This window comes from Columba livia, chromosome 3 (assembly GCF_036013475.1).
Source record: "Columba livia isolate bColLiv1 breed racing homer chromosome 3, bColLiv1.pat.W.v2, whole genome shotgun sequence".
Classification (NCBI taxonomy): domain Eukaryota; kingdom Metazoa; phylum Chordata; class Aves; order Columbiformes; family Columbidae; genus Columba; species Columba livia.
Window position 1 is genome coordinate 19624564 of NC_088604.1, and position 12326 is coordinate 19636889.

Sequence of the window (12326 nt, forward strand, 5' to 3'; positions counted from 1 at the left end):
TTGAATCTGACTTCTATGGCTGTCATTTGATGGCCTATAGCTCTTGTTTTGGAAGAGAGCATGAATTGTCTCCTTGCTGCTTTTGACTTTTCAAGATAATTCCTGTACCTTCCTAGAGGTTAATACATGCTGAGGTTTCTTTTTAAGGATACTGCCTACCCTTTCTACTTTCCAAGTCAGTCCTTATGGGATCAAAATTTGAAGCAGAAAGAGGCATTTGAAGTTCCTAACTGATGTTGTGTTTAAAAATAAGTTGGAGTAATTGATGTTTTCACTTGAATACATAGAAATCACACCTTCAAAGCTAGGGTAGACTTTTTAATATTTCAGATATGTTACTTATGTACAACCCCATCCTTCATTGAGTATAACAACATATCTGGTCATACTACACTGGTTAGGTTTTTTTCAGAACCTTTTATTTTTATTTCAAATCATTCCTCTGGTGCAATTCGAGTACCTCTTTATTATTGTTCTTGCGTCCCCAGCATTAGGCACTGATCCGCTTAAGCACTCATGAACAGTGTTAAATCCTTCCTTGTTCTGATAAACATTTTACACAGTTCAAGATTTCATTTTGTCAGACTCTTTTAAAGTCTGTGTGATGCTCGTGCAATGGCAGAGCAATAGCTAGTTCTGTTGTCTAAAAGCAAACATTGGATCTTACTTTCTTTTTTGTTTTTCTTACAATAAGTCACATTTTTTGTTAATAAAATATTGCAATGAGTTATTTTCCTTCAGTATCCACTGAGGCCCTCAAAGCTGTGTGTCTTCATCTTCCAGGCCACACAAATCCAAATCCTTATGTGAGATTAGTGTCTAAACCAGACTTTTTTTGTGTTTTCTTTTCCTCATATAGTCAACTCTTCTGCCTTTAAAGAAGTGGAAGGAAGACTTCAAGATTAAAAAAAACTTGCATACCTGTCCATGTATTTAAGTATCAATTAAAGCTAGAATGGTTTTTTGAACCTGCATTTGTGATTCTGAACTACCAGCTTTGTTTTCTTTAAGCTCATTTGTTGGATTTCCAGAGGGGAGTCTTGTGGACTTCCTTGTGTTATATCCAGAGTCCTTCTTCTATATGAATATTTCCTTCCCTTACCTCTTAGCTGTCCTTTAAATCTATGCAGTTTCTTTCTGGCTCATAGAAGCCATATAAAAGAACACTAGGAAAACAACCAAACCAAAACATCTTATTCAGTAACTTCTGGGATTTCATTTTTATAACAGAATTCCACCATGACTTGATTTGGAACTTGGCTGTATACATAGTTGGATGTTCATGCAAGAAAACATGTCACTTAATTCCTGCAAATACTTGAGGATTGCTTAGGAAGGCAAGGATGACTTGGCCAATCTTACATGTATGAGATTTTTTTTCATATGTTATTAAGAAATAGCACAGGACGGGTGTGCTGGCCTCACTTGCAAACTTTTGGCTGAAAATTTAAAAATATTGATCTTATTATAATAGGTTAAATGATAAAGGTTGAAATAAAGATTTTAAAACAAAACCAGGTTGTTCAGCCTTGAGAAGAGAAGGATCTGGGGAGACCTTATTGTGGCCATTCAGTACTTAAAAGAGGACAGAAGGATGGGAACAGACTTTTGAACAGGGCCTGTTGTGATAGGACAAAGGGTAATGGTTTTGAACTAAAAGAGGGGAGATTCAGGCTAGATATGAGGAAGAAATTTTTTACAATGAGTGTGGTAAAATACTGGCCCAGGTTGCCCAGAGAGGTGGCAGATGCCCCGTCCCTGGAGACATTCAAGGCCAGGCTGGATGGGGCTCTGAGCAACCTGATCTAATTGAAGATGATCCTGCTCACTGCAAGGGGGTTGGGCTAGATGACCTTTAAAGGTCACCCAGGCTATTCTGTTATTTCAGTTTTACATTTAGAATCGTTGCCAGCTTTGTTTCATTGTTTTAGCTCTCTAGTTCTGCAGCCTTGGAAGGGAAAGGACAATTAAAATTTACTTCTGGAAGATGGAGTCCACACCACAATTGTACACAGATTGCAACAGCCAATGACACCACTGTTCGAGGATGGGATACACGAACCATGAGGTAATGAGAAATTGCAATCTTTTATCTAAAAAAGACAATCTCCTTTTTTTTTTTTCTCATTGCTTCTAATGTTTCTTTTTTTGTTTTTGCTTTTGCAAACTTGGCAAAGCTATCATTTATAAAAGGAGTGGCTGGACTTTCATAGCCAACATATTTACAGTTTAGTAAAGAGGTTTCTCTGTTTTTTCCCTTTAGCTTCAGTTCTAACTTGTGTGTTCAGTTTTACTGAAATATGTACTAGTGATATGTTCAATATATAGGCATTACTTGAATTAAGCTTTTCTGTAATTCAATGCGAAAATGACCTAACATCAATCCTGACTATGCTATGAACTGTTTTCATGGCATAGTATTTAAAGGTAACTTTAATCTCTGAAGGTAATTCACAGTGTAAGTTCACTCTTCACTTTTCTAACGAATAGTATGCTATACTATACTATATTAAAGATTGTAGTGTGCTAGTTATAAGAAACTACTGAATCTATCAAAATCATAACCAAATCAATTAAGGCTTTGAGTATACCTACTAAGGTGTTTCTCCTCCTGCTCAGTTGTGATTTTGATAAGCAAAGGAGTGATGTTGTGCACATCTGTTGCCATGACTACTAAAGCCTGTGCAAGCTTTTTTAAGATATGCTTTATCCCCTTAGCACATTGTGATTTATCACTAAAGCAAGAAGACTGATGTCTGGTAATAACTTTTGTTGCCTTAAAGGGGGATGACTTTAAATTTAGTTCTGTGGTTCCTGCCAGCTCAGGGGTGTAGCAATAAATTCCCATGTTTGCTAGCCTTGTCTGGTTTTGCCAGAAAGGTTTATTTAATTTAATAAACAAAAGCTAAAACCACAAATACAATAATTAAGTCACTTCCTGTATGCTTGTCATCAGATCCTGTTCTTTGCCCTGTAGAAGGATATATAAAAATCTAACTTCATATATATATATATGCATACACACTTTGTGAAGACTCTTTTAAATGAAGCGTACAAGAGACGAAAGAAAGGTCGAAGGAGAAGGGTTTTTTAAGTTTCGTTTTTGATGTTTCGTAGTCTTCCTATTCTCAGCATATAGCATGCAGACCTTAAAATTAAAGCCACTATTTCTAAGTAGAAAATGTTAAGTGCAGTCAAGTCTGCTTCATCCTCTGTGTCATTAGAAAAAGCATCTCCATCTTGCATTAAGTGAATACTCTGGGTAACTTTCATAAAAGATAGTCCAGATATTAACAAGATCCTCAATGAAAGGATGGCTTGGTTAACAAAAGCAAACCCCACAATTCTATTTACTTCAAGTGAAGCTCAGATTAGATAGTCCTTGAACCAATTTGTGTGTGATAGGCTGTGCTAAAGAGCTGTTTGCAATGTAGTTGAAAAATATGTGCAAGGATAAATCTCATCTGCAATTCCACTGTAATATGTCTAGAATGATGTGAATATTTGATCATGAGGCTAGAGGTATGAGTTTAAAGTTGGTGCAGTGTAAACTGTGGCAGTATAAGAAGCAAAAAAAAAAATGGGGGAGTGGGAGGGAGGAGGAATCGGAGTAAACTACAGTACCAGCAAAGAATAAGAGAGGAAAGATACTAAAGAAGTAGCTAGAATACCTACTTCCTCAGAGTGATTTGATAGCTGTAAGATAAGAGTGAATGATTTTGCACATAGCAAACAAAGTGGGGAGGGGGGAGAGGTTGGTGGGAAGAGTCCTGGACTAGACTAGGAAGCAATATTAAACAGAGAAGGGCTTGAGAAACAGAGTAGACAGACACTAAGCTGAATGGATTCGGAGAGATAATTTTATCAGGAAAACTCAGACTCAAAGACTAATTTCTAAAAAACATAGAATATGAGAAAAGAAGATGAGAAGGTGGAGGAAATGTTCCTGTGATCTGGCATTAATCTTATGATGTAAGTGGGAAATTCAGTGTAAGTATTATTGCTGTAGGGAGGATGGTAGATCGAAAGACAAGAATGTTCATGTTTGGGAAGGAAAAGTATGAAGTGGTCAGAATAATAGTGAAGCTGGGCTAAAGGCTTTCATGGTAAGCACTATTGAATGGACAGTGGTATTTATTTTTAAGCCCTTACACCTATTTCCATGAGCGATGAAAGAAGCTCAAGAAGGAAATGAAAGGTGCAATGAAGGAGGAAATAGGTGGTTCAGAAATATTTTCCTATAAAGATGCTTCAAGAAATTAAAAGGAATCGTTGAATTCAAATCCCAGAATACCTGATAGAAAGGCATACTTAAGTGATCTCCTTAATCTCTTGAACTTGGAGCAGGGTGGTGAAGCTGGATATCTGCGTGATATCCCTTATCTCAGGAGACTGCTGCAGCTGTCAGGATAGGGCTTAGTAGGCCTGGTAGACTTTGAATCTCTCCTTATGGAGAAACTTTGTTTTGTATTAGTAGCTGGGTATTAACATCATGAGACTCTTCTGGTATTCAGAGGAGAACATACAGTGCAGGAAATACAATTTTGGTCACTCTCTTTTCTGAAGAGAAACATTTTTCATTTAAAAAAAGAAAAGAAACAGTGTTGACAAGTTCTAGTGAAGGTTGTAGGAGACTGTCAAGTCTAAGCAGAACATTGGTAGATGATGGCTTGGAGAACTCATATAGGAACAGGTACAACCTTTTCATAAAACAGGTAATGCAATAGCAGAAACAACCAAACACAATCCTAAGCTTAAGAGACAGGTTACAAACTGATGGAATGTGATGTTTTGAATAAGGATGCTAGGTTGTTATCAGTACTACAAATGTTTTCTGAAGTGATCCAGGTGCATGAGTATGAGCATGTCTGAGTAGTTTTGGGCCACAGGTAAATTAATGACAAATGCCAGAGCTTAAGAAGGTAAGTCCAAAATAAAGCAATAATAAAAAGCTGTTTTTCATATCTGTTGACTCCCTTGCATTTCAGCTTTTCATATAGAGACAACTAGATGTCATAAATACAAAACTGTTGTGCCTACTTAGGGGTGGAGAAACTTGTATCTGAAAATATTGCAGTTTAGTAGCAGACATTTCATAACAGTTGTTGGAGAGCTGTGCTGGAATCATCTGGAGTTACTGTTTCCTTTTAGCTCCAGATGACCCTAATGCAAACAAGGAAAGAGCAAAGCTTCAGCACAAGCTGAGAAATCTGTACAAGTCACTGTTGTTAACAGCTGGGATTTCCCTAAACTGTGCACTAGAAATGGAACTCGAGGTCTGTGGGTGCTAAGGAAATTATGCAAGTTTCCAGGGAAACAGATTCCTGTCAGCAGAGTGCAGTTAGCCTTTTATAGACCATTTAATTTTTTTAATGTGTTTTACAGACAGATATATTGCATAGAAAATGCACACGGACAGCTGGTACGAGACCTGGACTTTAATCCCAATAAACAGTACTACCTGGCTAGCTGTGGAGATGACTGCAAGGTGAAATTCTGGGACACAAGAAATGTCATGGAACCAGTGAAGACACTAGAGGAGCATTCCCACTGGTAGAACAAATTATCTGCATGCTGTTTTGTGGGTGGATGGCTTATGTAATTTATTCAGCTAATCATTTTACTGTTTAGGAACAATACAAACTAACTATGTTTGTACTATTGTGAATAATCATTTTTCTGCACTGAGGAAAGGTTTCAACATGTAAATGTTCCTTCTCTAATTGCAAATTAAGAATTCAGACAATGATAGTCTAATTGGCAAGAAAGTATTGTTAACGTTGGGAGATGGGGTACACCTTTGAGAAACTCAACACAGAACCTGAGTTGTGGGGGCCAGCTGGGACACAGGTGTGCCTGCCCAAATTGAGCCTGAGCTGCTGCACCTGCTCTGCCGAAAATCCCTTGAGCTGTTTTGGTTGCAGCAGCTGCCATCAATCCTTCTGGTGTTGAATGGTGGAAATGCTCAATAATTCAGCTACACTTTTTTCATGCTCTTTGCAGCCCTTAAGGCAGAATATGTGAGTGAGTAATTTTATTCTCTGAGATAATATTTAAAGCCTGTATCTACCACTCTGGCCTGTGGCTGGAGCAAGGAGAGAATCTTGTCTGACGTTTGCAGACTTCAGTGGTTAAGAAAAGATGAGAAGTTCATATTTTATAAAATTTGGATTGGAGTAATTCTTGCAAAATAAATCTGGACCCTGAAGCAACTTTGAGGGGAATGAAGATGTGAATTAACAGAAGCAGCATTTATACTTCTTTACAGAAGATTAAAAGAAAAAGAATAAAACAAGAACCATAAGGCATTCGGTATTAACTTGATGCGTAAAATGTAACAATTGAAGAGAAATATAATCCTACTTTTGTTTTAGGGTCTATTTTAAACTTTACTGTAAGAATGTTGTGAGATTTTGATGTTCAGCAGGTTAATTCTAATCTGTATTTTGCTTTGGGGAAATTTTTATATTTGGAACCTAACTATTTATCTGATTTGCCAAACAATGAGTTGGCATGTACCCTCATGGGGTGATACCACTGAATGGTCTGTTTTGTTCTTTGAATTTTTTTTTTCCCAAAATTATTTGTTGAATTTTAAAGACACCTCTTAGAAAACAGATGATGTGGAAGTTTAAAAGCCAAATGAAGATGGCAAAAAAACAGTCTCTGGAATGAGGCATCTCACTTCTATGTGTTTTTATAAAATTTAAGTCAAATATCTATTTTTAGTGCCGTTTTTTAAACCAAAATCATTTAATGCAGATGCACTGCCTGCCAAGAATAAACTCTTGTTCTTTCTGATTTCATTTCTTAGGGTCTGGAATGTCAGATACAATCATTCTCATGATCAGCTGATCCTTACAGGAAGCAGTGATAGCAGAGTTATTCTGTCCAATATGGTATCAATTTCTTCCGAACCATTTGGTCATATGGTAGATGATGATGAACTAAGTGACCAAGAGGACCAGCATCAGGAAGAGAAGTATGAAGTTTCCTGAGTTTTATGCAGATGCTTATAGTTGTATCTTTTTATTGTAGTGGTTAACATGCTATTCTTTTCGCTGACTAGGATTTTTGTATACAGGCCTTTCAGGTAAGGAGTTCTAATTCCTACTTCGTTTGTCTTTACTTGGAGTCGTGGGTGGAAGACACTCTTTTAATCTCATTGGCACTGTCACTGTATGTTCACTGGTAGGAAGGTGATGGTGATGCTGAAGACCAGTCATAAAGTCCACTGCATCAGTAAAAAGATTCACTTTAAGGGAGATCGGGATCAAGTCAGGCACGTGCAATAATCTGGGTTAAGTGGCAGTTGAAAACCTGCCTTTTGCATTTTCTGTGTATGTATTCTAACCTTTAGAAAACATTACCCGTCTAATGATGAGCTTCTGCACAGGCAAGAAGGGAAGTATAAATACATTCATTTTCATAAATTTAGCTCTTAGTATTGCTGGCTGCTCTAGAAATCAGTAACTCATTAGACCTACTTCAGGCAAAACAGAAGTTTGTTTTTGAAACTCTTGGTTGAGAATAATGGATGTTATTGCAGGTTAACACCATCCACTCGGGTGTGTAACAGATCATGTATTTTGCATGTGAATTTTTGAGGGATGGGGTTTTTACTAAAGAGTTAACTGAGATGGTGAAATAATCATTTTTCATCTTCCATTTTTGTCTGTTTCCAGCTTTTTCATTGTACAATATGTGATGCTTGTTTTCCTCTCTGTACTTTATTAATGCATATAGGGAGTTCTGTAGACCTACTGTGGGCTGAGGCTTTCTAATTTGGGGCTAGCTTACGAGGTGGTCTTCAGCATATTCTTCCTTTACAAAGTGAAGACAATGGTATGACAATGGCAACTCATGTAAAATATTTTGAGGCAAACAGGCTTTAGTCTGCATTTTTCTGTTCTTTGCAACTGTGACTATCCATGTTCTACATGTCTGTATTGAGCAGTTGTTTTGTTACTTCTGTTAATTTATTGCAATAGTCAAAACTGTCTGCAATGAATTAAACAGGCTACCTCCTGAATTATCTTTTTAAATGAAGAGTGGTCAGAGGGGATGAAGAACAAGGAAATTGCAAAGAAAGATCCCCCAGTTACTCAGCTCTTCATTTAGAATTTTAACTGAAACATCTAGTCAAGTTGTTTACTTCTCTAGTTGCATTTTTAAGGTTGCTCATGCACCTTTATTTTATTAATAAAGAAGCAGGATTGCTCCAAATAGTTTTGATATTTTGGTTTTACATAAAGAACTTGGAAACCATTTTTTTTTTGTTGTTGTTTTAAATAGGGAAAATGTCCCATATATAGAAATGGTTAATTTCAAATGTACAAAATGTCTCCAAAAGCAATAGATGATCTAAGTGCCTGGAAAATGAAGGTGCATCAAATTAAGTACCTAGAAAGCTGCTCACATCAACAGTACATACTTATTTTTCAGAATGTAACTAAACTACAGCATTTTAAATATGATGTATGATTTGGTTCCTTACCTTGGGCTGGGGATTGCAATACTGCTCTGGGTGGAAGAAAAAATCAGCATTAATGGAAGTGAGGAAGAAGCTACAGGGTTTTTTATATGGTGAGGCTGTATTAATATAAAAATCATCATAAGTAAATAGTGTTCTGACAGATGTTGTGTAGTAGGTTATCTGGAGTTCTGAATGTATTAGGCTGGGTAGGGTTGCCTCATTAAAACACAAGTCATCTTTTCTAGAGTAGGATTTTTTTGAAACCATAATATGCAAAGCAATACAACAGGTATAATGTACCTTTGGCTATGGGATGCACGTAAACCACATCATTAATGACTTGTATTGTAATGATGTGGAGGCTTTGCATGTTCCCAGATGCTTTAAGAGTATCAATACTGCATTTGCTTTTAAAATATATGCTTTTCAGCTGCTAATCTGTTCCATATAAAACAAGGGGAAGCATGTTAGCTTTTGTATTATAACATTTGCTTGTTACTGTGAGAGTCTTGTTTTGTGGTGTGTTTTGTTGTTTGTTTGTGGGGTTTTTTAATTTTTTGTTTTTGTTGTTGTTTGGGTTTTGGTGGTTTTTTTTAGTTTGTTTTATTTAGTCTGCCCCCTTGTTGAGTAGAGCTGGAAGGATGTTTTCAAGGTGCTCACCAGCAGGTCAGCACCAGATGAATGTCTTTTTTGGTTCTGGGCACACTAATGAATCAGGTTGTAGCAGCTCTTGGGAATGCTCCTTGTTAGTCAACCCTACGGACAAGTGTTTAGGCTTTAGTACCCGTTTCCCTCCTGGAGACCTCTTTGAAGAGTAAGTTGCGCCATTCCATGGGTCCTGTCTCTTCTGTAAAATACAGGGATTTGTTGTGTGATTTGATGGGGTGTGGGGGCTGTGTGTTTGTTTTCGCTTGGATATGTTCTAGGCTTTCAAGAAAGTGTTATGTTCTCACAGGGTTTGTTTTTATTCTGTTTTAGAGGACATCTGTTTTGCTGTTGAATAGCATACAAATCTTGGAAGTGTCTTTTGGGGAGGTGTATCTCGAAATACACCAGGAGTAGCAGGTGTCTGTACAACTGGTATCTCCAGTCAGTCACCTTCAGACTGAGTCACCAAATCCTTTTCCAAAGAAGGCTGAAATATCAAGTGCAAAGAAGGGAAAAGACTATTTCCTCTTGGGCTACCTATGTTTTGAATAAGATAACTTGTAAAAATACTCCTGGGATTAAATATTAAAAATGAAGAGTATGTACTAGTTGTATCTTCAAAGTTGTTTGTTTTCTTTCCCTACTTAGCAAAAATGCCCATATTTTCAAAATGTTGACTTCCAGTTCTACTCTACACAGCTAAGACATCTGAGGTCTTTAAGACTCGTGTTTATCAAGTAATGTCAGTTTAACTGCCTCATTGTTCAGCTGTGCATGAGTCTACCCAATCACTTATTCTTGCTGAACTTTCTGTAGTAAATGCCTAGTTTTTAAGGTACACAACTGAAAAATAACTACTTAGACTTTTTTTAAGAAAATTATACAGATTAATTGAGTAATGAATAGACAACAAACCAAAAGTTGCTGTTTCTTATTCTTACTAAGGAATTATTCGTTGAGGTTTCTGCTTTGTGTGTTTGTCCACGTGTATGGTGACATCTTGGGGAATATATATGCTCATACCTTGGGGACCAGAACACTCTTGCATAGCAATATAACTAGGGCTATCGCATATTATCTCTTGTCTAGGTCAAGTGACCTTCAGTTCTTCTTAACCGCTGATTCAGATCAGAGCAGCCAGTTGTTGTCTGTCCCCTACTTTTTAACTGCTGTTGTCGTTTCTCCCATCAATCACACAATCGTACAAGCTGCCTTCCTGTATCACACAAAGGTATTCCTGGCCTGTATCATGTCTCTGATAGTGGCCAAGAGGAATGATTATACAAACAGGTGAAGGAGATAATGCTTCCCCTGGGTGCACTTCTAGCCCCTGCCGGTTTGCAGCTCAGGGACCTTTACTGCCTTCTGAATCATCTTTGGAGAGTTCTGGTTCTTCCCTTTAGGATTTTCTTTTGCCAACAACTATTTTCTCGAGTTTCTCTTCTCACTGTGTTATTGTTTGTTCCAGCATTGTGCATGTGCTGCCTTGGTGAAATGTGTCTACGGGAAATACACCAACTGTGTTTTCTTGCACTGAATGAGGCAAGGCTTAATGGCTCTCTATTTTGGAAGCCCAAAGCCTCTGTCAAAAGTAGTTAGTCTTAAAAAGATGATCAAGCTGCCCACAGAAAGGAAGTATAGACATATGACTAGAGGAGAGCTGTGGTATGTTCTGGTCAAGTACCTAGTCTGAACAATTTAATGCACAGTAAAAATATAGCAAACAATTAGTTGAGAAATGGGGAGTGAAACTCCTTTTTTTTTCCTAGCTTAATTTCTAGCATCTTGATCCAGATGTAGAAAAAAAGTGTACAAAACAAGTGAAAATAGAACAGTTGAGGTGAGTATTTAGGGTGTGTTTAGTTTTCATCCCCAAAGCAAAGCTGGTTTGCCTGGGTAAGAATACAGGGAGTACTTTTTGATTCCTCACTTCGAACGAAACGTTTTAAACATGGGTTCATCCCACATCTATGGATGCAAGTGATTAAGGCAGGCTTCTCCGTGGCCTCTCTTTCTTTAATGGTTTTGCACTCTGATGTTGCAAGGACTTCCTCCCTGCAACACTGAACTTGCATGAATTCCAAAGCTCCCAAAGGTGTCTGTCAGCTCCAATTTTGTCATCTGCAGAGTACTGAGAACTGTCTTCCTCCAAAGGGAGGTCATGACTGTCTTATATATATTCTTCGTATTTCAGTCATCCAAAATCCTTATGTTATTGAGTGAGCATATATTTGGTTGCTCTAACATTTTAATTCTACATTGCTATTTCTAGCAAAAACTACCGGGTTTTTGCAGTTTAATGTGACCATCTTTACTCGCCACACAGGATTCCTTTTCTTTGGTTACTGCAACATGTTTGCCTTATCAGTTTGAATTTTAAACTCTGTTTGCCTCTGTTTGGTATACTGATGGTGCACAGCATGAGAAGATCGTCTACTACGTTAGGAGCACCAACAGCAAGGTACATGCTGCATCTACAACGTTTCCATTCTTCATGACATCCACTGCCAGAACTTTGGGACGAGGCTAGTGGAGGACTTGCTTTTTAAGAGAAAAAGCCTTTTCTGTGTCCATACAAATGAGAAGGCTTATATGGTCAATAGGATTTTGAGCTTAAAAATCAGTTTGGAAAAGGAAGCCATCCTTAAACTTCAATTTTGCAGAATGAGCTACCTGTTCTCTTTGGGGTTTACAGGCTTAAGATGTCTGCTGTGTTTTTGCTGTCAGAAGAGATTACTAAGGTCAATATGCTGCCTTCTCCCTTTTGCTACATTTTTTTACAATAACTCCTAAGATTTACCTTATCTTTGTTATCTATTGAAGACTGTACCAGAAATGCACATTAGGAAATACTCTTTTTTTTCAGTGTTTTCCAGAAGTCTTATGTTACAATAATTGTCCCCATACATGTTAGCTGCACTGTCCTTTGGCATAAACAGAACAAGGTCTAACACAAGCACTTCTCACCATTTTTCATTGAAAATGAGAGGTGTAATGGATTTGGTCCTTCCAGGACAGAGTATCTCACTGAGACAGCGAAGTGTAGGAACATCTGCAGCAATCGGAATGCACCGAAGAGAAAATGGTGGCTGGCCTCTCTGTAGAAAATATTTCCTTCAAAAGTCCATGTAAAGGAGATGGTGGTTTCTACTTTTTATGCTAGAAATGTGATTTGGACCCTTTGGAATAGTAAATAATGTGG

The 12326-nt window shown here is 37.5% G+C and overlaps 1 protein-coding gene across 11 annotated transcripts in view; it reads left to right on the forward strand.

The window, feature by feature from the left end:
- The window catches only part of EIPR1 (EARP complex and GARP complex interacting protein 1), a 140283-nt gene that overhangs the window by 61780 nt on the left and 66177 nt on the right, over window positions 1–12326 (forward strand). For 7 of the 11 annotated variants that reach the window (XM_065055978.1, XM_065055977.1, XM_065055976.1 and 4 more), the window contains 3 exons: window positions 1932–2068; window positions 5386–5553; window positions 6815–6982. In XM_065055978.1, coding sequence (XP_064912050.1) covers window positions 1932–2068; window positions 5386–5553; window positions 6815–6982 — 473 coding nt within the window. Of the gene's footprint in view, window positions 1–1931; window positions 2069–5385; window positions 5554–6814; window positions 6983–7069; window positions 7094–12326 lie in introns of all 11 variants that reach the window. The other 4 variants (XM_065055972.1, XM_065055973.1, XM_065055971.1 and 1 more) reach the window with 1 other exon arrangement.